Source organism: Caloenas nicobarica, chromosome 2, assembly GCF_036013445.1.
Source record: "Caloenas nicobarica isolate bCalNic1 chromosome 2, bCalNic1.hap1, whole genome shotgun sequence".
Lineage (NCBI taxonomy): Eukaryota > Metazoa > Chordata > Aves > Columbiformes > Columbidae > Caloenas > Caloenas nicobarica.
This window is the reverse complement of record NC_088246.1, coordinates 74393974-74415745: the sequence shown is the minus strand read 5'-3', so window position 1 is coordinate 74415745 and position 21772 is coordinate 74393974. Positions and strand designations below refer to the sequence as shown.

General features: G+C 45.5%; 1 protein-coding gene across 6 annotated transcripts in view; it reads left to right on the top strand.

Moving 5' to 3' along the window:
- RREB1 (ras responsive element binding protein 1) overlaps window positions 1-21772 on the top strand; it is a 126831-nt gene that overhangs the window by 96592 nt on the left and 8467 nt on the right. For all 6 annotated transcript variants that reach the window (XM_065628931.1, XM_065628932.1, XM_065628933.1 and 3 more), the window contains 2 exons: window positions 3985-4174; window positions 5935-8677. In XM_065628931.1, the coding sequence (XP_065485003.1) occupies window positions 3985-4174; window positions 5935-8677 (2933 nt within the window). The remainder of the gene's footprint in view (window positions 1-3984; window positions 4175-5934; window positions 8678-21772) is intronic.

The following is a 21772-nucleotide window of genomic DNA, read 5'->3' as shown; positions in this document are numbered from 1 at the left end:
TGCTACATCTGGAAACTTACCTTGCAAGTATAGTCCTTTTATCTCCGCTCAGGTGTTGAGCCATTACTCTGCCTGTTCTGCAAACAGCCTCGGAACCTGTTCCCATCTCTGTTCTCCCTAGCCATACCATCCGTGTTTGACTTGGCACTGCACATGGGCAGACTTGTGAAATTGTAAGGAGAGGGGTGTTTTCTTGGTGTTTTGTTTTTTAAAGTTCATCATGAGCAAAGTATTACCATATGTTTTAGATGCTTTGTTTGATATGCTGGACTTTTCAGAGTTTCCACATTTTTATGACTTTTGAGCAAGATGAAAAATGTTCATATCACCTAGGATTCCGTTCTCTTGTCCATCTTAGGCTGTGTTTTCAGATTTAAAAATACTGTAGGCATTGATGCTACCTAAAGATAGAAAATAGTACTGAGAAATTCATGGTTAGGCTTCCTTAAAAAAAGTAATGCTTCCAGTTAAGGCATTGTTGGGCATGGCAGCTTACTCTATTTTAAATTAACACAAGCCTTAGTCAATGCAGCATGGTGCTTGCCTTAACCAGTTAGGTTTTGAAGCTCGGTACCTGTAAGTTTTACTTGGAGGTGGTATACGTCCATATCTACATCTGCAGGGCTAATTGTATTCAAATCTCATTTCGTGTCATTTGGGAGAAACTCGGACTCCCTTCCTACTTGGGGTGCGGGGAAGGAATTCAACAAAACCACAAACACACATGAAAAAAAAAATGTCGTGAACACACTTGGGCAAACGGGCCGTGTATTTTAAATAGCTTGCATCTGTAGCGAAGCCTGGCAAGCCCAAGTGAGGTTTGCAGAGCCCGAGAGACCTCCCGAGCTGACAGCGCGGTGTCGCACATCAGGAGCGGCTTCACACCGACCTCCCTTGTCCCTGGCGAGCGGCACGGGCACAAGGTGCCAGCGCGGTGTCCCCCGGCTCCCCTGGGGTGCCTGCCCTCGGCTGCTCCGCATGGCTCCCCAGGAGGGCTTTGCTCTGTCTGGTTTGATTCCAGCTCCCCAAGCTGTGGCTGCTTCTCCAGGTGTGCACAGACCGCAGGGGAAGGAAGGGCATCCACAGGTTCCTCCCGTGGGATCCTGTGAACTGTGGCACCAGGGGAGGGTGCTGAGCCAGGGCACCGTGTATTTATATGCCCTGAAGTGCCTGCATCTTGAGATGACAGGCATGATTTATCTGGATGTTTCTTTTTTTTTTCAGCCAGGAGCTTCTTTCTGACTGAATGGGAAAAAGAGCTTAATCCTTTTCCTGATTCCTCTTTTCGCTTGCTGCTTCTTCACTCACAGCAAATAGAAGACTAAGGAGGAAAGAGAAAACTGTAGAGGGGTGTTTAATTCTATGCATTATAAAAGAGAGAAAGTACATATTACTTTTTCAAGATATATTACTTTTCTTTTGGGGGGAGGGGAGGCAATTCCCTTTGCATGGAAAACACCATTTTTAAATTGCAAATTTTTACTGTCCTGAGGCGTAGTAGTTGATACAGGTGTACTGCGGAGGACTTTCACACGGTCCCTGATCTGAAAGATTTACTCTCAAGTGCAGCCTTTGATGGGAGCCCTAAATAAACCAGGGCTCAAAAAACCAGTGTGTCGCACAGCTGGTGGAGGTGAGGGAGCGCAGGATGGATGAGGCGCACCTCCCTGCTGTGTGGGGGGCTGGCTGCTTGGCCAGAAGCACTGGCTTCGGCTGAGCCCAGATCCTGGGGGTACCATGGCGCACACCAGCTCTCCCGGTAGCTCTGTGGTCCCGTCCGTGGTAGCTGTGCCTGCCCTGTCATGCACGAGGGGATATGGCCACTGCATTGGGTTGCTGGTTGTGGGGACGCCAGGCACATCGAGAACCCAGAGCTGCCTCAGGACACCCCAAGATGAGGGTCTGCATCCCCCTGCAGAAGAGCTGGCCCCACAGCCTGCCAGCGATGCTCCCGGTCATATAGATGAGGTTCTTAGTGACATGGTCTAGTGCTAGAGTTAGGTTATGGTTGGGCTTGATGAGGGTCTCTTCCAACCAAAATGATTCTATGATTCTGTGATTGCTTGTGAGCCTTCCTTGTCCCTGTGATGACATACCAGGAGGAGCGTTCCAGAAGCACTGCTTGCTTTCACATGAGGCGTTTTCATCACGTCTAAAAAAGAATTTATTTTAGTAGCCTACAAGTTCTTCCTGTACCTGCTCTAACCCTTTAATGCCCTCCTTCCCCCAGCGGTTTTGGGGGTTGTGTGCTTTTGTTTTCGCTGGAGATGAAAGCTTTGCATCACAGAATAGTGAGCCAAGTGAGCTGGAGGAGAGCTGTAGGTCCTGACGCTGGCAGAGCTCTGCGTGTTGGCATTCCCCACCCGCACCAGAGATTGCCATCATATTTAGCAGACCTCTTTAAGTAAACGTTTGCTTTGTAAATGGCATTGGTTCGGTATTTAAGGGAATGCAGGGACTATGCTGGCAATAATTATGAAGGTAGGATGCAAGTGAATTGACAGGGGAGATAAAACAGATTAAACCTCCAGTACATAATATTTATGTCCCAACCTTCTGGGTACCGTGATAACAAAGGCCGTGCTACATATACTTCACACTTGCTTCTTTCACCACTCAGAGTATGAGTCCAATTCCTTTGTGGGTGACTTGGTTATCTCTTCATTTTCAGGGAATAAAAAAGGTCTGTGGAAGTTTACGCAGTGATAAAAAGAACAACAATGGGAGTTTGTTAGGGACAGGACAGGGAGGGAGTGGTTTCAGGATTTTGTCAGAAGTTGTTTCTAATTGCAGGATGTTTTTTTAACGAGTAGGCACATGGCCTTTTCCTTGATGCGGAGGGTGAAGACAGTGTGGGGAGAACTAAGGCGGGGAGAGACCTGTGAAAAACTCCTAGTGTATATAATATTCCACTGGCAAAATCTGACTGCTTCACTGGGGGCTGCTTCTGCAAAACCTGTGCTTTGGATGTGAGCTGGGGCTGTAACCGCAAGGAACCATGTTGAGTGAAACCGTGTGTCACTTGTTGAATGCAGGGTGGACGTGACCTGTCATGCTGCAGAGCTCAAATCTCAGATATTTAAAAGGCAATGGGCTTGTTTGTGGACATGTTGGCCAAATGTTGCTACATAGTCCCTACTGCCTGCAGCATAGCTGCATTTGCAATACCTTTGGTTGTTTAACACAAGTCTGCTTTATGTAAGAAACTTTTGTTTAGCTGAATTTGGGATTTGAGAACTTAAGAAAGCCAAGAAGTCATAACAATAAAGTGTGGGTAGGAAAAGACATTGCTTCTGCATTATTTTGAGGTCACACAGGCTGTGAAGGGGGTCTTTGAGTGTCAGAAGTGTTGAACCTGTTTCAAGTCTTCCTCCTCTGGCCCTACTCCACTTCAAGGAGCACTAATCTTGCATTTAGTAACAGCTTTGAGAAAAAACAGTGAAAGTTTAGGGAAAGGCAGTGCAGAGAAAATTAATACATGAGTAGTTGAGTGGTATGCGTTAGTATGTTTTAAGCAGTAGTTTTTAAAGGTGACATTTAGACATCTGCAGCTGCTTGCTACTTAGGTCTCATTAAGCCTCTCCTTGTCACTGATTTTTTTTTAATATCTTTAGTAGTACTTCTTAGTAAAAATGAAACGGTGTAAAGCTATTGAAATATTTTATGTTGGACAATGGGAAGGTTGTCAGAAGGCTGTGGTCTCAGCTGCCACTTCACTGTCTGTCCACGTGGGACACTCAGCCCTCATGCAATATTTGAACTTCCAGTGAACTTAATAGCCAGAAGCTGGAAGAAAGTGACTGTAATTGAAATGGCCTTTCTGCGGTGATAGGTTTTTGACATGCCATGGCTTCATTTTGCATTTAGCAGCTTCTTAGTATCATGGGGCAAGAGGAAGGAGGCTGGCCTAATGCGAGAAGAACGCTGGTGCTTAAGTCTGCAGCAGTCAGTAAGTCATTTCTGTTTTATTCCTTTCCCTTCCAGGTGTGACATCTGTTGTATTACCTTTCGTACTCATCGGGGCCTGCTGCGCCATAATGCAGTTATCCACAAGCAGCTTCCCAGAGATCCCATGGGAAAGCCTTTCATTCAGAACAACCCTTCAATTCCAGCAGGCTTCCATGACTTGGGATTCACGGACTTCTCCTGTAGGAAGTTCCCCCGCATTTCTCAGGTACGCTCTGTTCTTCATAGCTTAAGGTACCAACTGATGAAGTGCATTCTGAATTCATTGAAAGACTCATCTTTGATGAGGCAGAGACTGGGTGTAGAAAATTTTGTGGAAAGCACATTACTACTGTCTCTGTAGGCTTCAAACACTTCCTGCCTCTCCTTTTTTCATCTAAAGAATATTTGGGTTTTTTTTTTTCATCATGCCAGTGGGTAACTATTGGTGTAAAGACGTATAAAAATATTTTAAAGGAAAACTTGGGTGGTATTAGATCCTTGCCCCTTCCAGCCTGCCCATTGATTCTCATCTTCTCCAAACCATCCTGCATCTAAAATCAAAAGGGAGGACACATGGTAAGGAAGGCATTATTTATTTTAATTTACTGTAACAAGGATGCAGTTGTAGCGTGAAAGATTTTATAATGAAAAACTTTGGCAGGTCACCTTACTTACTAAATGATGACATCTTCAGTGACTTCTTCACAGAACACTCCCAAATACCTTTCTACTGCATTGCTTACATGAGTTCTGAAGATTTTGCACCTTTGAGGGTAACTGACTGGAGGAAGGCAGAGTCTGTAAATATTTTTCCAAGAGCTATAAAGTTTTCTATTGGACGGTATTATTCCTCTCCCTGTCAGACCTTGCCTGCCTTACTTATTTTGGGTCTGGATGAAGCTGCTTATCTATTAAAAAAAAAAATCAACAGCACAATCCATGCTTATTCAATATCTGCACTTTCCTTATTCTCCTTGGATTAAAGCATTGTATTCCAGCTCTTCTGGCTGAAAGGTGGTAGACCTGTAATTTGCTCCTGGTCCAGGGAAGCACGTAGATAATTCTGTAACTCTAGTAGAGTTTTGGTGTAAAAGTTACGAAATCAGGAGAAGAGAGAACTCTTTAAAAAACTTGGTTTTGTTTTGTTTGTAATTAATGGTAGCCAGTTAAAGTTAATAAAGGATTTAAATGTTGGGACTTTCTTTTTGTAATAATTTTGCTTGCACTGTAAGGGAAGACCTACAAAGTATCTGAACAAAGTGTGGGGAGTATGTAAAGGTCTTGCCAGCCCTCTACTTAATTTATCACTTCTGCTCTCCTTTGATGTGGAACCTTTGCAACATATGAGCTGTCCGGGTAGCATTTAAATATAGCATTTGGATTCATTACTGTTTTCAGGGATAGGTGTAAAATCCATTTGTGAGCTTAGGGAGTTTTTTGGGAGAATAAATATAATTGGACTTCACTAACCAAAAACCTTTCGGCTTTGGGCTCTGCATGTCATTGATTTTCTCTTAGGGTTGATTTGATTTTGGTTGGTTTATGTTGGTTTGCGTTCTTGGATGCCATTTTATTTTCTCCTCCTAGTTTCTTTGTAGTAATAAAGCTAAAGGAGGTAGTCGTACTGCCTAGCTTACTGAAGTTTGCTGTGTAGTCTCCTGAGGCTCCTGTGCTCTCAGTGAAGTGAGAGAGATTTCTGGAAGGGAAGTTCAGAATGGAAGAGTATCTGAGAGTCAGGATAGCTCTCTCAAGCAGTTTGCCTGTATAGGAGGAAACTTTTGGAGAATCAACCCCTAATTTAGATACACCACCTAGGTGACTAAAGGCTGTGGTGCAGGAATATCTCCATGCCACATAGGTGGTGGCTGCTTTAAACGCCTTAACTTGGGCAGTGGAAGAGAGTGTGAACTGTTCTTGTTTTGCAGCAGCGTGTGATGCCTGTCCGGTTTGAGATACCCACTCTAAATATTTTTGCATGTTTTGCAGGTCTGGTGTGAAACGAATTTGCGAAGGTGCATCAGTGACTTCCATCGATTTATTTGTGAGACGTGTAACAAGGCATTCCCCATGCTTTCGGCACTCAAACTGCACACAGAAACTCACCTGGTGGATCAGGGAAAAGACAAGCACAAGCCACAGTCCATGACCCCACCTGGCGAGAATGCAGACCAGAAAGCCTTCATGGCATCCTTGGGCCTACAGTACACCAAAGACATCAAGCCTGTCAAGCAGGAGGACAACACACAAGATGAGGTCCAAGAAATGCGGCTCAGAGCACTGAAGAGTAACCTACCTCAGGAACCCAGCAGCACAAGTCTGCTCAGCCTCTCTCCTCTGGAAGCTGCATCTATGGGAGGGTCATTTTCAGTCCTTCCCCCTACAAAAGAAAACATAAAGCTCCTCTCGCTGCAGCCTTTCCAGAAGGGTTTTATCATCCAGCCTGACAGCAGTATTGTGGTAAAACCCATCTCCAATGAGTCTGCCATTGAGCTGGCAGACATTCAGCAGATCTTGAAGATGGCTTCTTCCGCTCCTCCTCAAATCAGTCTTCCTCCACTTTCTAAGGCACCTTCTGTCCCCGTGCAGTCCATTTTCAAGCATATGCCACCGCTGAAGCCAAAGCCTTTGGTAACGCCCCGGACAGTTGTTGCAACCTCTACACCTCCTCCTCTTATCAGTGCCCAGCAAGCCTCCCCTGGCTGCATCAGCCCAAGCCTCCCACCTCCCCCTCTGAGGCTGATCAAGAACTCGGTGGAGTCCTCCTCCAACTCTCACCTCTCCCAGCCAGGAGCCAAATTAAGTCCTTCCTCGCAGTTGCTCCTCCAACCCAAAGTAGAGCCTCTGACTCAGCATGAGATGAAGACGCAACTGGAGCAGGACAGCATCATTGAAGCTCTCCTGCCTCTGAGCATGGAAGCCAACATCAAGCAAGAGGTGACTGAAGGAGACCTCAAAGCCATCATCGCAGGGGCAGCGAACAAGAAAGCCCCGACCATGAGGAAAGTTTTGTACCCCTGCCGTTTCTGTGACCAGGTGTTTGCCTTCTCTGGTGTCCTGAGAGCTCACATCCGTTCTCACTTGGGTATTTCCCCATACCAATGCAACATCTGTGACTACATCGCAGCTGACAAGGCAGCGCTGATCCGGCATCTGCGGACACACAGCGGGGAGAGGCCTTACATCTGCAAAATCTGCCACTACCCCTTCACAGTGAAAGCCAATTGTGAGAGGCATCTGCGAAAGAAGCACCTCAAAGTGACCAGGAAGGATATAGAGAAGAACATTGAATATGTCACCAGCAACGCCGCAGAGATGGTGGATGCCTTCTGCTCCCCAGACACTGTGTGCAAGCTGTGTGGTGAGGACCTGAAGTATTACCGGGCCCTCCGCATTCATATGAGGACGCACAGCGGCTGCCAGAAAAAGAAGCCATTTGAGTGCAAGGAGTGTGGTACAGCCTTTTCGGCCAAGAGAAATTGCATTCACCATATCCTGAAGCAGCACTTGCATGTGCAAGAAAGGGAGATTGAGAATTACATCTTAGTGGTGGACTGCAGTGCCCAGGAAAACCAGACAGACCCTCCTTTATTGGAGGACAGCACTTACATGGACCGCAAGCCCATGACACCTTTCCTGGAGCCACAAAACGGCTTCTTGCTTGGGACATCATCTCACGTTCCCATCAAACTTGAACCTACAGGCAACTTCCCAATGGATTTTGACGAGCCATTGGATTTCTCTCAGAAGAGCAAAAGCCTGAGTGCTGTGCAAGTGAAGCAGGAAAACCTGTTTGGCTCTTCTCCCCTGTCCCTCTACGACTGTTCCATGGAGCCCATTGACCTGTCCATCCCCAAAGCCCTGAAGAAGGATAAAGATGATGTCCCATGTGAAGCCAGGAATCAAGAGTTGGCTGCTTCTGGGAACAGTGATAAAGCCTATAACTGTCTGCAGTGTCCTTTGGTTTTTGGTGCCAACGGGAACTCAGAGAAAACCAAGGCTGTCAGACATCCCCAGCCACTGAAAGGTTCGTTGCATTTGACTGTCCCGATCATTTCCCCAGCTCTCCTTGGAAATTCTGCCTTGCTGAGACCCCTGAGACCTAAACCGCCACCACCACCTCTCTTGCCAAAGCCTCCAGTAACTAAAGAGCTGCCACCATTGGCTTCCATTGCACAGATCATTTCATCTGTGTCTTCTGCTCCCACTTTGCTGAAGACGGAGACTGCAGACGCCAGTCCCAAGGCAGTGAGCAGCTCCACTGGGTGTGACAAATCAGGGAACACCAAAGCAAAAGTGACAATCGTGACCGCCGTTCAGAGAGACTCCAGCCTGCCCAGTGACCTGACTCAGGCATGTGATCCAGAGCAGCCTCCTGTTGCTGATGTTGGGTTGACTAAGAAAAGAGGTAGAAAGAAAGGAACAAAAAATAAGCCTAAACTTAGCAGTAGTGTCGATCTGGAGTCAAGTGGGGAGTTCGCCAGCATAGAGAAGATGCTGGCTACCACAGACACTAATAAATTTAGCCCGTTTCTGCAGTCCACTGACAATTTCAAGGAAGAAAGCGGCAGAAATGGAACGAGTGAGGATGAGAAGGAAACTGCTGAAGATAAGCTGCTGAGGGGGAAGAAGAATGCTTACTCAGAATGCCTGCAAAATATCCCCTGTCCTTACTGTCCTCGAGTCTTTCCATGGGCAAGTTCCCTGCAGCGGCACATGCTCTCTCACACAGGTAAGAGCGCCTTGTGCTCACAGTGGATTGTAACCCGTGAGGATGTTCCTCATGAAAAGACCTCTCCATGGAGGAATCTTCCTTTCTTGTCCTCTCTCTGAGGTCTGAATGGTATTCTTCGTTATTTTGCAAATCTCTAGCTGTTGCTGTTGGATAGTGGTGGCGTTACGTTTTTCAGTGCCTTTGAGTATCGAGGGCCTAAATTAAATGCTAAAACCCACTTAACTTCAGTGGCGTAACTTAGTGAACCTGGGAAAAGACTCTGGTTTCAGGTGTTCTGTTATTACTGTCTTATCTTGAAGGCGAACGTGTGTGTTGAATATTCCATCGTGCCTTACATGGTTTCTTTGGCTGCTTGCGGTAGCTGTCTGTCTGCATCAGTGATGATAAAAAGATCCATTGAAATAAGAGCAAATAAGTATAGAATTGTGGGAGGAAAATAATATAGTATTTAGCGTATTTTTTTTCCTGTAGTGGCTTTTATTTGACAGATCGAAGAAGGAGCATACAAGAAACATCATCCTGAGCATTACATAGTAGGTTGCCCTTAGGAAATGTTTCTTCTTAGTGTTAGACAACTAAAGGTGGGCTTAAACCCTAAGGTGTGGAGGTGTATTTGGAATCTTTAATATTGTGCCACTGCGTAAGTAATCTCAAACCTGGTGTGAACAAAAGGAGGAATCGGGGAGAGCAATTTATTCTAGGTTTGGGGTTATTTTTCATCCTTTAATATAAAGGAAATACTGTGTTGGATGCTGTGCTTATTTGAAGTTCACTCCTTTTTCCACCCACACGGTAATAAAGTAATTAGTAGATTCTCATCCTGCTTGGAGAGAGAGAGGATGAAGCTCTACTTGCTGTTGCTCCTTTTTAAGTCAGTCACAGTTGTTAGTATTATTTTCTTCATTACGCAGTCTAAACTCCTGGTTTAAAGTTAAGGTTATTTGTAAGAAACGTAGGGGAATTGAGTACAGCCTCATAAGAGATAACTTCATATTTTTTGATGGAATTGAGGTTTAATGAAGGAACTGATTCATGTCTGTGCTAAAGAGGGAAACCTGGAGAGGTAAAAGAGGTTAGCTAAGAGGTTTAAAGGGAATCTGAGCTGTGGAGCAGTCCCTATTACCGCTTGCTTTGGGTGACGCGAGGACAGAACTTGCAAGGTATCAATGCAACAGTGAGGCTATTGTCTTCTGGCCCACAGAGACCAAATTATTTCACCTTATTAAGTATACAGTTTACTTTCAATGGTGAAGGAGAGCTCTTTATTCATATCAATCATTTTCTAACACCCTGCTCTCAAAAAAGAATAGATATAGTTACCAAAGAACTGTTCATGAGACAGAAAACAATAGAGAGGCTTTTTCCAGACTAAGGAGTTTGACCTGCTTATTGATGGCAGGCTTCTAAGGTGGCAGTGCTGGTGTGAACCCCTAGCGAAGATGGGAAAATGCACTGGGCCACGAGTTATACTGGTGAAACTTGTCTCCCCTACCACCATTGGGCTTGGAAGGAGACGCCATCCTTTCAGAAAGCCTGTGCTGTAATACCTACAGGGAAGGTGATCAGCCGAGGGTGGAGCATGGCTTGATCGGCGGTGCAGATACCGGATTTTCGGTGGTGCTACGACAGTGGCCATAATCAGATTCAGGTTGGTGTCCTCTGGCAGTGATAATACTGAGCTCTTTTCTAGTCATCAGAGCAGTGTTGAGGGAGGCTTGCTGCTGGAGGACCACCCCGCAGCAAGCTTTGACTGGCCCTGGGGACACGAGCACTCTTTCTAAACTGGGAGTTTGCAACAGCTCCCCAGTGGCAGCAGCGTAGGTGAGGCTTATTGCAGGAGAGAGGGAAAGGTAAACTAGAAAGGTAGATTTAGGCCAGGGAGGTGGTGCCAAAGCAAGCACTAGGATGCATTCGGGTGGAGCGAGACCCATGCATTTGTGCTGAGTGTCAGGTGTTGGTGACATGAGTTTGGCAGCTGCATGATAGATACAGCAGTTTGTTGGGTTTGTGTTTTGGGTGGACGAGTCAGTTTTCTGATGGAGACATCTACAGTGTCGTCGTGCAACACACCATTTCTGTCCCCACCTATTGCACAGGCAGTGACTTGTTAGATAGCTCTGTTTTTTAAAAGTAGTTAAGAAAAAATTCTCTTCACTAATCTTATTGTAAAGGGGATCCTTATTGTCTGGGCTTGATGGCTGCTCCCTGGTCTGAGGAAAGGAGAGGCCAAGAGGATGATGTGAATGGGATGGATGAGAGTGCTGGTGGTCTGCTTCCAAACTGCATCTGTTGGGTATCTGCTCCATAGGGAATCACATCAGGCAAGCTGTCCCACACTCCTAGATTTCTGTAGTACACTGCTATCAAAAAAACAAGGCAGTCATTTGAGCAAAAAGTGGCAACAAGGTCTTCTCCATCCATTTCTAGGGAAGTTGTTACTGGAGTAATTTATGTAAGTGGTCCAAGCTAATAATGAGTGAGCATGGTTGAGGAAAAGGTATATAATTTTGAGCATTTAAATAGTATCTATATATTACCAGTTTTAAACTACTATGTTTATGCAGACATGAAAAGGTTTTTGCAAGTGTGTGTTTCACGTTCAGTAAAATTTCGACATGGAGAACTCCTTCCATGCAGCGTCAAGATCATATTTACCTTTTGTCAAAGTGCAAAAACTCACACGCTACCAGTAACTCACATCCCTTGCGCAACCAAAAGCCTCTCTCATGAAGGTTTTCACCCTGCTTACTCTTGCCTCAACACCACTGTGTGTTTTTTAATTCAAAAGCATTTCCCTGAAGAAGCATGGTTTTTATTTTAATGCAAAGCTCACAAGCAGGGCACTGGGAATCTGGCATAGCTTGGATTTATACAGTGTTTAACACAGTACCTGCGTTTTGTTTGAACATGCTTGAACACTTGCTTCTACTACTTTCTCTTGATGTCTTTATTGTTTAATTTACTCTTCTATGTTCAACTCAGTTTGCCTTTCTTTTTTATTTTCTCTTCCGCTCTTAACTTTTTTCATTCTCAGAGCAGCAAGTAAGATGTGCCCTGCAGGTGGTACAGTTAATATTGCTCCTTTTATGGCATATGCATCAGACCAGGTTCGATATAAAATTCAAGTAATCGTCTTTTTTTGGCCATTAGTTTGTTATAGATAACCTAAATCTCTTTGCAAAGAATCACTTGAGGATATTTTCAGAATGATACTGCCAGATCTTATTTGGCCCAAGATTATTTTTTGTAGCAAGCGAGACTTAATGGCAGAGGAGGGGTTTTCGTTTTGTTTTATTTTGCTGTTACAACAGGAATCAACAAGACAAGAAAAGATCTATGAACAGAATAAAGTAATAAATAAATAGAATACAGCTACACCTAGCCCATGACCATGAATGTTTCTTGTTGACTGGAGAACACAAGTCATAAGAAAAAAAGGACTAGGGGCAGTTTTATTCTTTGCTTTTATGACTTAAGTCAAAGTGAAATTGTAGACATCTTTACTTTGTAACATTTGTCTTTACCATACTATATGTTACCATAATATGTGATAATGTGTTTCCACTAGGACAACACAGGCAGGAGGTATCTTAATTAAGGAATGATCTTCTCCATGCTGTGATTATTTAGATGACCCTTCGTAATGAAAAAGACAATGGCTGGCTTCCATGAAACGTCCAGCCTAGACTAGTCCTGCTGTGCCACAAACCAAATTTTACAGTCAGTTCTGAGTCAATATGTAGGCACAGATGTATTTTAATCCATGCCATGACCATTCTTATGGGAAAAAAGTTAACAAAATCAAATCACATCATGCTTAAACTGACTGTTTAGGTTACCTTTCAGTGAGTAAGTATATTTTATCAGAAGAGCAGTTGCCTTTGAGCAACGGTACAGGAAGCAGAGAATACTGCTTTTTTGAATGGTCTTTTTTGTCCCTTTAAAGGAGACATTTTTGGAAAGCCATCTGTTTTCCATTTGGGAATAGGACTATAACTTGGGGTGGGAGGATTGGAGTTTGCAAAGCAAGCCGGATTTTTGTGCGGGTTCTGAGACCTCCACCTAGGACGTTTTGTGTGGAAAGAAGAATATTTTATCTATTTTAAGTATTGGTCTGTATGACAAATATTTGGTTGATACGAAAGTTTTAAAGGCTGAAAATATGAGGAAATTGTGACCCGAGATGCAGGTTGAGTTTCAAGTAATTAATCCCCAGCTAATCCTGTCATTGCATGCTTGAAAAGAAATGTGGAAAGGAATTGGGCTATCATGAAGCAAAAGGATTTCTGCTCAACTTTGAAGTTCTGTTTTGTATTTGCATTGTGAATGAGGCCAAATAAAAGTGTAGAAAGTGCTGGTATTCGTAACCATAAATTTATGGTTGACTTAGCAGACATCTAAAAAGAAAAAGTGACTTGAAAGCCTACCAAAAACAGTGCCTTGGTGCTTCTGAGAAGTTGTGTTGACATTGGGAGAAAATTAAGAGAAAGAAACGGCATGCGAGATGTCTGTGAGATGCGGGGAATCCCTCGTATGGGTTGAGATGTTAATTAGAACAGAACCAACTTGTGGAAGATTAAAGTGAGAAACATATCCACAGTGTTGTATCGAAGTGGGGAGAAGGATGCATGTGTGTGTATGTGTGAGCTGGAAGGTGTGACAAGCGCTGATCTCCTTTTACAAGTAACTGTCCTCACAGTCTTTTTCTTCATCAGGAAGATGTCTTGCAGGACCACTTTCCTCACTGCACTGCATGATCCTGGCTTTTCTTTCAACTCTTCCTGTGCTCAGTCCCTTACCTTGTTCTACTCATTTAAATGAATTACAGACATGAAAAACTTTCTCCTGTAGGGAAGTAATTGATTACTTATTCAACATAGGGGGCTCTATTCCACTGAAACCAATGGAAAGATGCCCTGTGGCTTTGATGGAAGTTGTGTCAGATTCACACGGGTGAGACATCTTAGGAGAAAGCCTGCTGTTGAGGAGCTTGCAGTCAGGACGTTGGTCACCAAGCAGTAAAGGGGGGGAAGGGAAGTTTCTTATTACACATTAAAAGGACAGATAGACATACTTTTTTCTTGCGTCAGGCCAGAAGACTTTCCCCTGTCAAAAACGTGGTGGTATCTTTTCTACCAAATCTATCAGTGTTTGCACAAAGCTGGAGTTGCCAGATGCCTGCAGGGAAATGTGCTTATCCCCCAGAAGAGGATGCTGGATCTCACAGTGGCACATGCAGTTTTCCTTGGCTGTTCAGAACAGCAAGCCCAAGTTGTGTTTGGTCAGACTGAACGCCGCAGATGAGTGAAACATAGGGACATGAGAAGTGCCCGGCCACTTTAGGGCAGTGGTACGTGCAGCCAAGTCCTCGTGTCTCCAATGGCAGCGGTAGGTTGTGCTATTTAGGGCAAGCATGTGGGCCTGGCCACTTCCCACCTTCTGTTCCTCTTAGTGCTCTATCAGCATCCACAACCGCTGCGTGTCAGAGGACACGTCCCTGCCTGCTCCCTTTACTACCTGTTTATGGACCTGCTGCCTGCAAGTCTCTCTGGTTGCTTTGTGAACCTGCTGATGCTGTCTGCCTCCAGCCTCATCTGGCATCAAGCTCCAGAAGTTCCCTACCTGCTGTGTAAGGAACTATTTTTTAATCTTTTTTTCAGCGGATCACAGCTAGTTTCAGAGCAGTTCTGTGCACACCCTCTCAGCTGTATTCACGATATGCAAAGCTCAATCGTAACACCCCCTTCTCTCCTTCAAAATGAGAAGCCCGAGCCTTTCTGGTGTCTCTTTGCAGGGCAGCTGCCCTGTCGCTTGGATTTGGTTTCCTGTGTCCCATCTGCAACATGACTGTCTCCTTCCCGTGCGGTGGAGACCAGAAGTGCACACGCCATCTAAAACAAGGACACACGAGGGCTTTATGCATCAGTGGAGACCCTTGGTCTTGTTCTCATTACCCTTGCTCATGGTACCCAGTGTTTCTTGGCTTTACTTTGGCTGCTGCTGCAGGCCAAGCAGTGATCCTGGAGAGCTGTCAGTGATGGCTCTGAGACCTCCTGCTTGAATGTACCTGCCAGTACCACATTCAGCATCACATAGGCATGTTTCAGATTATTTTTCCAGAAATGTTTTACCTTATATTCATCTGCATTGAAGCTCACCTGCCATTGCATTGCCCGCTCTCTCTTGAGAGTTCAGCAGCAAGGGAGATTGATTGTCAGATCACACAAGGCTTTGTTTTAGGCAGGTGAGTGGCATTTAGTCAGAAAGGACAAACTGACACACACCCAAGGGCGAGCGCAATCACTCAGTGTTTTTCTGTGCTGACCAAATGGGATGGATGCAAGAAGGAAGCTCAGCAGATGGTGGTACATGTTCCTTGCCTGAAAAGTGTTTGCACAAGGGAGCTGTTGCTCTAAGGTGTTCACACCTCCAGGAGAGACAGGGTCACTTTGAGCTGGTTACACCAGAGAGTCGGTGAAGTAGCAAACTGAAAAAGCAGCAAGAAGTTGTCTCAGTTCAACTGTCAGGTTAGTTAGAATTCTGAGTGTGTTGTTACTCTCAACTTCAGAGTGGCTGCTGATCATATTGCACAGGAGTGTGCACAGGATTTTCCTCTTGCATTTCCAAGCTCTGGTTTGTTTGGAAAAATCTGCTGTCTTCCCAGCCTCTCTCATCTTCTTTTAATACGGCTCGTTGCCTTGCAGTGATTCAAATGTAGTAATACAGGTCTCAGTACTAGTCTGGCATTGAAATCGGCCATGCTGGGGACGTGTTAGGACGTGAGTTGTTCTTGCCTATCATGAGGAGACGAAGTTGCCGTGTTGCCACGTTAGCAGCCTGTAGCTTCCCAGGGCTGTAGCACGGTATCTGGGGTGTCATGTGGGCTCGTCCCGCCTGTGCAGACAACAGATGGCTACAGCGTGAGAGGGGAAGACTCGTGTTATAACATGATCCCCTTGCAGAACAAAAGTCTGCGGAAAGGGCTCTGAAAGTGCTCGCCTCTGAGGATCTTCAGGGCAGAATGAAACTAAAATGTCATACTTGGGTCTATTGAGAACTTCCTTTGTAGTCAGAGGGATCCGAACGCAGCTCAGCTGGTCAGTGCGGTGAGGAGGCAAGCGTTTCTAAAGCCGCTCAGATGAGCACTGGCACAGCACGTAGGATGGGCAGGAGTGCGGTGGAACGTAGCTGTTGTTCTCAGCAGCCAGCACAGGGCTGGTCAGAGTGGTTCGACCTGCCCCCGGCAGACAGAGCCTCGGGCCATGGTTGGATAACACAAAGCACTCCTTGGCCGTACTGGCTCGACCTGTTCCCAACTGTTCATCCCCACAGCTGTAGCTGACCCAGCGGCCCAGGAAAATGAAAAGGGCAGGGGGAGGGACCAGCCCTCATGAGATCAGTTCCCGGATCTGGCGGGCGGTACGGCCCCACATCGATGCAGCTGAGGTGTGGAGTTGGCAGCATCTCCTGGGAGGCACTGGGGATAGATGCCGTTGAAATTGGCTTTGCTGTCAAATGCTTTGTGTCTTCAAATAGCAGCTTTAGGCAGCAAGGAATGAGCCCAGATCCTATACTGTTATAGTTACCGTTTGCACTTTATAGCTCAGCTCAGTGTTTATAACTGGCTTTGCCAAGTGGCATTTAATCATGGTCCAAAATCATAGAACAGCTTTGGATTTGTGGTCTCCTTCCATTGTCCAAGGAAAACGGATTTCAAAAGCAGTGGAAGTAAATTAACAATTTGAAACTGTGGCTTAGTTTAAAATGGGATCGTTTATCTTTTCGTGCTGGTTTTAAAAGGTGGGTGAGTAGCGTGGTTGGGGCTCCTGTGCAGAGCCTGTGCAAGGGCTGTATTTGGAAGTGGATAATCATCCAGATTTCACTGTACGCCAGAAGGAAAGGGAATGAAGGGAGATGCTTGGATGGTGTTTGGTCAGCCATAAACGAAGTGAAGTTTTAGGATGAGGTGTAAGACAGGAAGTGCAATTGAATAGAGTGTCACTGGGAACAAGTTTATAGAGGGTTTCTTTTGGTCCTGTTTGAAACCAAAACAAAAAACCAGGATGGTGCTTTTGAACAGGATTCAGAGACAAGGAGGCCGTGTAAGTGATGGGGGCTCGTGTGTGTCCTTGCTGCACGGAGAGGAAGGGAATGGTCTGACTAAAGCACCTGAAGCAAACTGAGGACATCTCACCCGGCTTGCAGCAGTCAGACCCAGGGAGACCTGTCCCGGTGGAGAGGCGTACAACAAAATTGTGGAGCAACTTCATGAGTCGCCCACTTTCATCACGCTAAAGCAGCCCTGCCTTTGTCTCCTTAGGGCTTTCTGAGTGCTCCCTCCTTGCAACAAAATGCAGTTGATGGAGGGGAGATGTGGGATGGGAACGGGGTAAGGGATTATCTCTTACGTAATACAGAAAGAGACTTTGCTAAGGAAAGATGCCTTTCTTAAAGAGGCTAGCCCCTAATGTGAGAGGGTCGAACACAACTGCTCTGCGCTAACTAGGCAAATATTGACAAAGTAAGTATATTCAACAGTGAATTTTCTGATTAGCGTTTAGCAGAATTCATCTTTGCTCTAGATACCTGCCACTCTGTGATCCCTCCAGAAGTCATGTGAGCCCTGGGTATAGCAGGGGACTTTTTGTTTTTTCCAAACTGTTCTGGCTATTTGTACCTCTGAACTACATTTATGGGTATTTCCTAGAGGACAAAGGGCTTGAAACTGCATTTTCAGTGTCAGGCAAAGTTTAACAGCCGCTCCAGAGCCACAGCTCAGGGTAAAGCTTGCCACTGGGGGTTGGCCTGAGTGTTAGAGCTGTTGTGTGGAAGGTAATTACATCAAACTGCCTTTCTGCTAAACGGTGGAATTCACCATAAGCTGGAGGTCTGGAGTTTTTCCCTCCGCCCCTTTCATGCAGATTTACACTTGGTAGGTGCAGTCAGAGCTAGTCCTGGACACTTTTCTTCGTGTCAGTGACTTCAGCTGCTCTCTTTAAAGTACTGGGGGATCATACCTTGTGTCAAACACAGAAAGTGTTGGGTTTGTTGTTTTGTTTGTTTGTTTGTTTGTTTCCAGAATGGGTTTTCTCCTTTTCCCTCAGATATATTCAGCTCTGTTAACTGTAAATACTCCTTTTCTATCTCAAATGTTTTCATTTCAAAAAGCATGCAGATATGACCCAAGCTCTCTCAACTGTGGGCTAATTAAATATTTAACGTGTATATGTGCACGTGATGTAATGAAGGTGGCTAAGTTTTGATGTTTAGAGTGTTTACAGTAAAAATGGAAAAGAAAACCCCCAGATTTTTGCAGGTTGACTCCACAGGTTGGAAAGATGTTCTCCAGTTCGTGGGTGGAAGTAGCAGCAGCCTTGTGCAAGTGGGTCCAAAAAAATCCCAAATTTACTGGACTGCTACCACCTAGTGGTGGCTGCATCTAGAGTGAAATATAAGACTAGCTGGGATTATTTCAGTTAATGTAGGGAAAATAGTAAATCGTCATCTCATCTGACTGATAATGCCAACTGCTTGTACAATGTCCATTTCCAGTGCTCTGTCTGCTCCAGTTTTGAACATTATTTATGTGATGGGTTTTCTAACACTCTTCTTGGGATGTCAGAAGTGTTTGGCAATAAACACGTGCTTTGAAGTCACAAAACAGTTTCCCTTACAACACCCTGTTTTATCTAATAACTCCTTGGTATCTCAGGCTCTACTTTCTATTCCACTTCAATTCCAGAAAAAAAGAAAACCATGAGAAAACAGAATCAAAACAGCGACCTCTCTACCTTGATCTGTATCTGCTCTTTTATGTGAAATTTTCCACATTCGGGGTGTCTCTTGATAATTCGGTTTTTGTATGCAGAAAAGTAGTTTACTCCTCTTTTTCTTCCTTTCTTGCCATGTATAAAAGATTAAGTGGACTCTTCTGACTGGGCTGACTGAAAACTGAAACTTGAATTGTAAATAGACTTCAGGAAAACAGTCTTTTCTTTCCATAGTTCGAAGGAAAAATGACTTTGGCTAGAACTATATAGTGGTTTCTTTCATGCAAGCGGAAAAGTTTTTGGATTCTCAGATGAAGTCCTTGAGGTTTTGCTTATGAATATGTGTCCTGAGAAGTTCATTTTTTCCCAGGAGCTGACGAAGCAGCAGCTGATCTACCAGTGGTTGCTTCATGTTGCCTTCCTCCATCCATCCTTACCTCCCTGCTCATCTCCTATCTCTCCCTTACCTTGCCTATGTTCGTTGACTCCAGTGTCAGAAATGACATCCTCAAATAGTGTCACCTTCTTCTCTTTGCTTCGGAGGAGTGACACAAATTCTTGTCCATGACAAGGCAACATATTCTGCTCCCACGGTTGCTGAAGAAGTGGCGGTGGGTAGGAGCCTTGGCAAGCAGACCTCTCCGCTCTTGTCATCTTGACTGACCAAGTGTAAATATCTGTGGGATAACAAATGGACCGGAAAGCATTTTACAGCCTTGGTTAAGTGAAAGATGGGAAAGAGGTGAAAGGAACAGCAGGCCTTTCCTGTGCACCTTGCCTTCCTCACCAGCTGGATGCAAGTAGCTGCTCTGCATCGTAAATCAGCAAAATTCTGGAAACGGGAATTACCCATCTGAGGGGAGCTCAGCCTTGTCGGAGGGATGTTTGCCCAGATCTGAATGCTCGGTCAAAATCCTCCTCCTTATGTAAGACGCAAGCCTGGTGTATGGCTGGCGAGGTTTTCTGTTGCTGCAGATGGGCATGTAAGCAGGGAAAAGCCAGTGGTATAGGCCAAGTCTAACCTCTGCTGGAGCGGACGGAGGGGCTGCCAGTGCGAGATCACCCTTTCAGCTGTCCCTTGCACGGCAGGATAAATCCCACACCGGACCTGACGTGGCTGTTGTCACGATGGTCGTGTTTCCCACACACCTTCACACTCCCCTGCTGTTCTTCCAGTCGGGCTGCAGCAGAGCCGGGCTGATTCTCACCCATCCCCAAACAGCCGGGGTTTGTGCAAAGCAGTTCACTTCTTCACAGGCTGCAAAACCAACCCCGCAGGTTGGGGGTAACCACAGAGCAGCTCGACTAGTTTCCTAAGGGGTCTGTGAAACTTCTTCTCAACAAAGTAGAGGGCAGGTCAGGTTTGTGCAGGCGAGGAAGGGAACTCACCCCAGCCTGTGCACCTGCCAACATGTTCCTGGCTACATCCCTACTGGAGTTTGAATGTGTTCATTCAGGGGTGGTGGGCCGGCTTTGGACGAGAAAATCTGTGTGCATCCATGTTCTCGGGGTCTGAAGTGGTCTCTGCCCTTGGTGAAGGCGTGTTGTTTAAGCTTCGCATTTGTTTTTCTTGATGTTGACCTCATCTGTTTGCCTGTGCTAGTAAGGCAATGTCGCTTACCTGTGGACCACCTCGGAGTGTATCTTTCGTGCACAGGAAAATGTAATTACAGGCCAGCCACACAAGAACAGCATAACAGCTGGGAAGGGGCCCAGGGCACAGAGGAGAGAGAAAAGGAGATGGAGGCCAGGTACGATTCATTGAAGGATGAGTATACTATAAGAAAGAAAATAAACGCATATAGTTTTGGAAATACTGAAAGCAGAACAAGAAAACATTAGAGAAAGATAGGAGAAGAGTGCAAAATCATGCATGATACACAACATGTTGAACATAAAAGTTGTGGCTTTTGTATATGAGTGGTTTAGATATTTTGGTTTTGGTCTTCTCTTACTTGAGTGCTACCGGTGTATATTCCCCCTCATTCACTTTGCTCCTGATATTTCATGTTGAAAAAACAACTTATTCTGTGTCCACTGTCTTCTGTTCGGTCAGCAAAAAATTATAAAACATTTCTCTTGGTATGATAAAAGAGGAGCTCCTTCCATCTCTGTCTCCTTCTGCTTTTCACTTCTCTCCGTCCTAACTGAGCTCAGATGGTTTCCTGCCCTGCCCCCTAATGAACCCCCTCTGTGCTGTGCTTGCAGTCTGTCTTTGGCCTGTCTAACCTATGTCATAGAATCATACAACACCAGGTTGGAAGGAACCTCAAGGATCATCTGATCCAACCGTCTGGTCCCCTCAGGGGAGCATTTCCTGATGGGTGGCCCACGCCACCAGGAGGTGCCCCCCACCTGGGCACCAACGGCGCGGGTACGGCAGCCACTTTGGATGCTTTCTGGTGGTGTTGCTTCAAGGCCTTTGTGCCTCAGAGCCACCTCGCCACTCCGGTTTTGTTTCTTCATCCATCACCCACGTGTAGTCTTTGTGATGGCAGCAACCAAAGGCTGCTGGGGAGGAAGTTCCTCTTCCCTCCTGCCCTTCGCCTGAAGGGAGCGGTGGTTACCGACTCGCTTCAGTCCAACATAAATCCTTGCTCTGGTGAAAAAGGCCACGGTCACTGCGTGGACATGTGAATGTTGGGGCTATGCAAGGGCTGGTGTGGGAGTGGGTGGCCAGGGAAGGACGAGGGCCCTTTCAGCAGCAGCGAGGAGTCACACCGGTTGCCATTAATCCTTTTTGACAGATCACTTCTCTCCCTTTAACACCCCCAAGAAAAGGTATATCAAGGATTATGCTCTTTTAAGTGATTGTTCACGATTACTGGAAATGCTGCTCAGCTTTTACATTTGTTTAATGACCATTTATTATCATTTGTGCGAGGAGATGTGGTCAATGCAATTCATATTGCATTTTAGTGCCTGAGAGCTATCTTATCTTCTGTCATTACTTCTTGCTTATGAAAAAAGCCTGTAGTAGGAAATCTAGGCAACTTGGAGACAAGCACATGTTGTACTATGTCAAATGGGGAGCTTGAACCGCCCTACTAGAGTTTCTAAATCCCTGCCGTTCCTCGGCAGCTATCAGACTTGCAGATGAATGTGAAATGCCTGTTAGGTTGTGCACTCCCTTGGCTGCATGCTGTCAACAAGAAGGGCAGGGGGGAGGACTTAAAGCAAGGAAAGTTTCAACTTTCAGAAAGCACAACTTGCTAAGTTTGTGTGCTGGAACTGTTGCTGGAAAGCGGCACTGGGGACGCAGTTACATCCCATGTATCATCTTCAGCTTTGGCTTCCAGATCCAGTCCAGCTTATTTCCTAT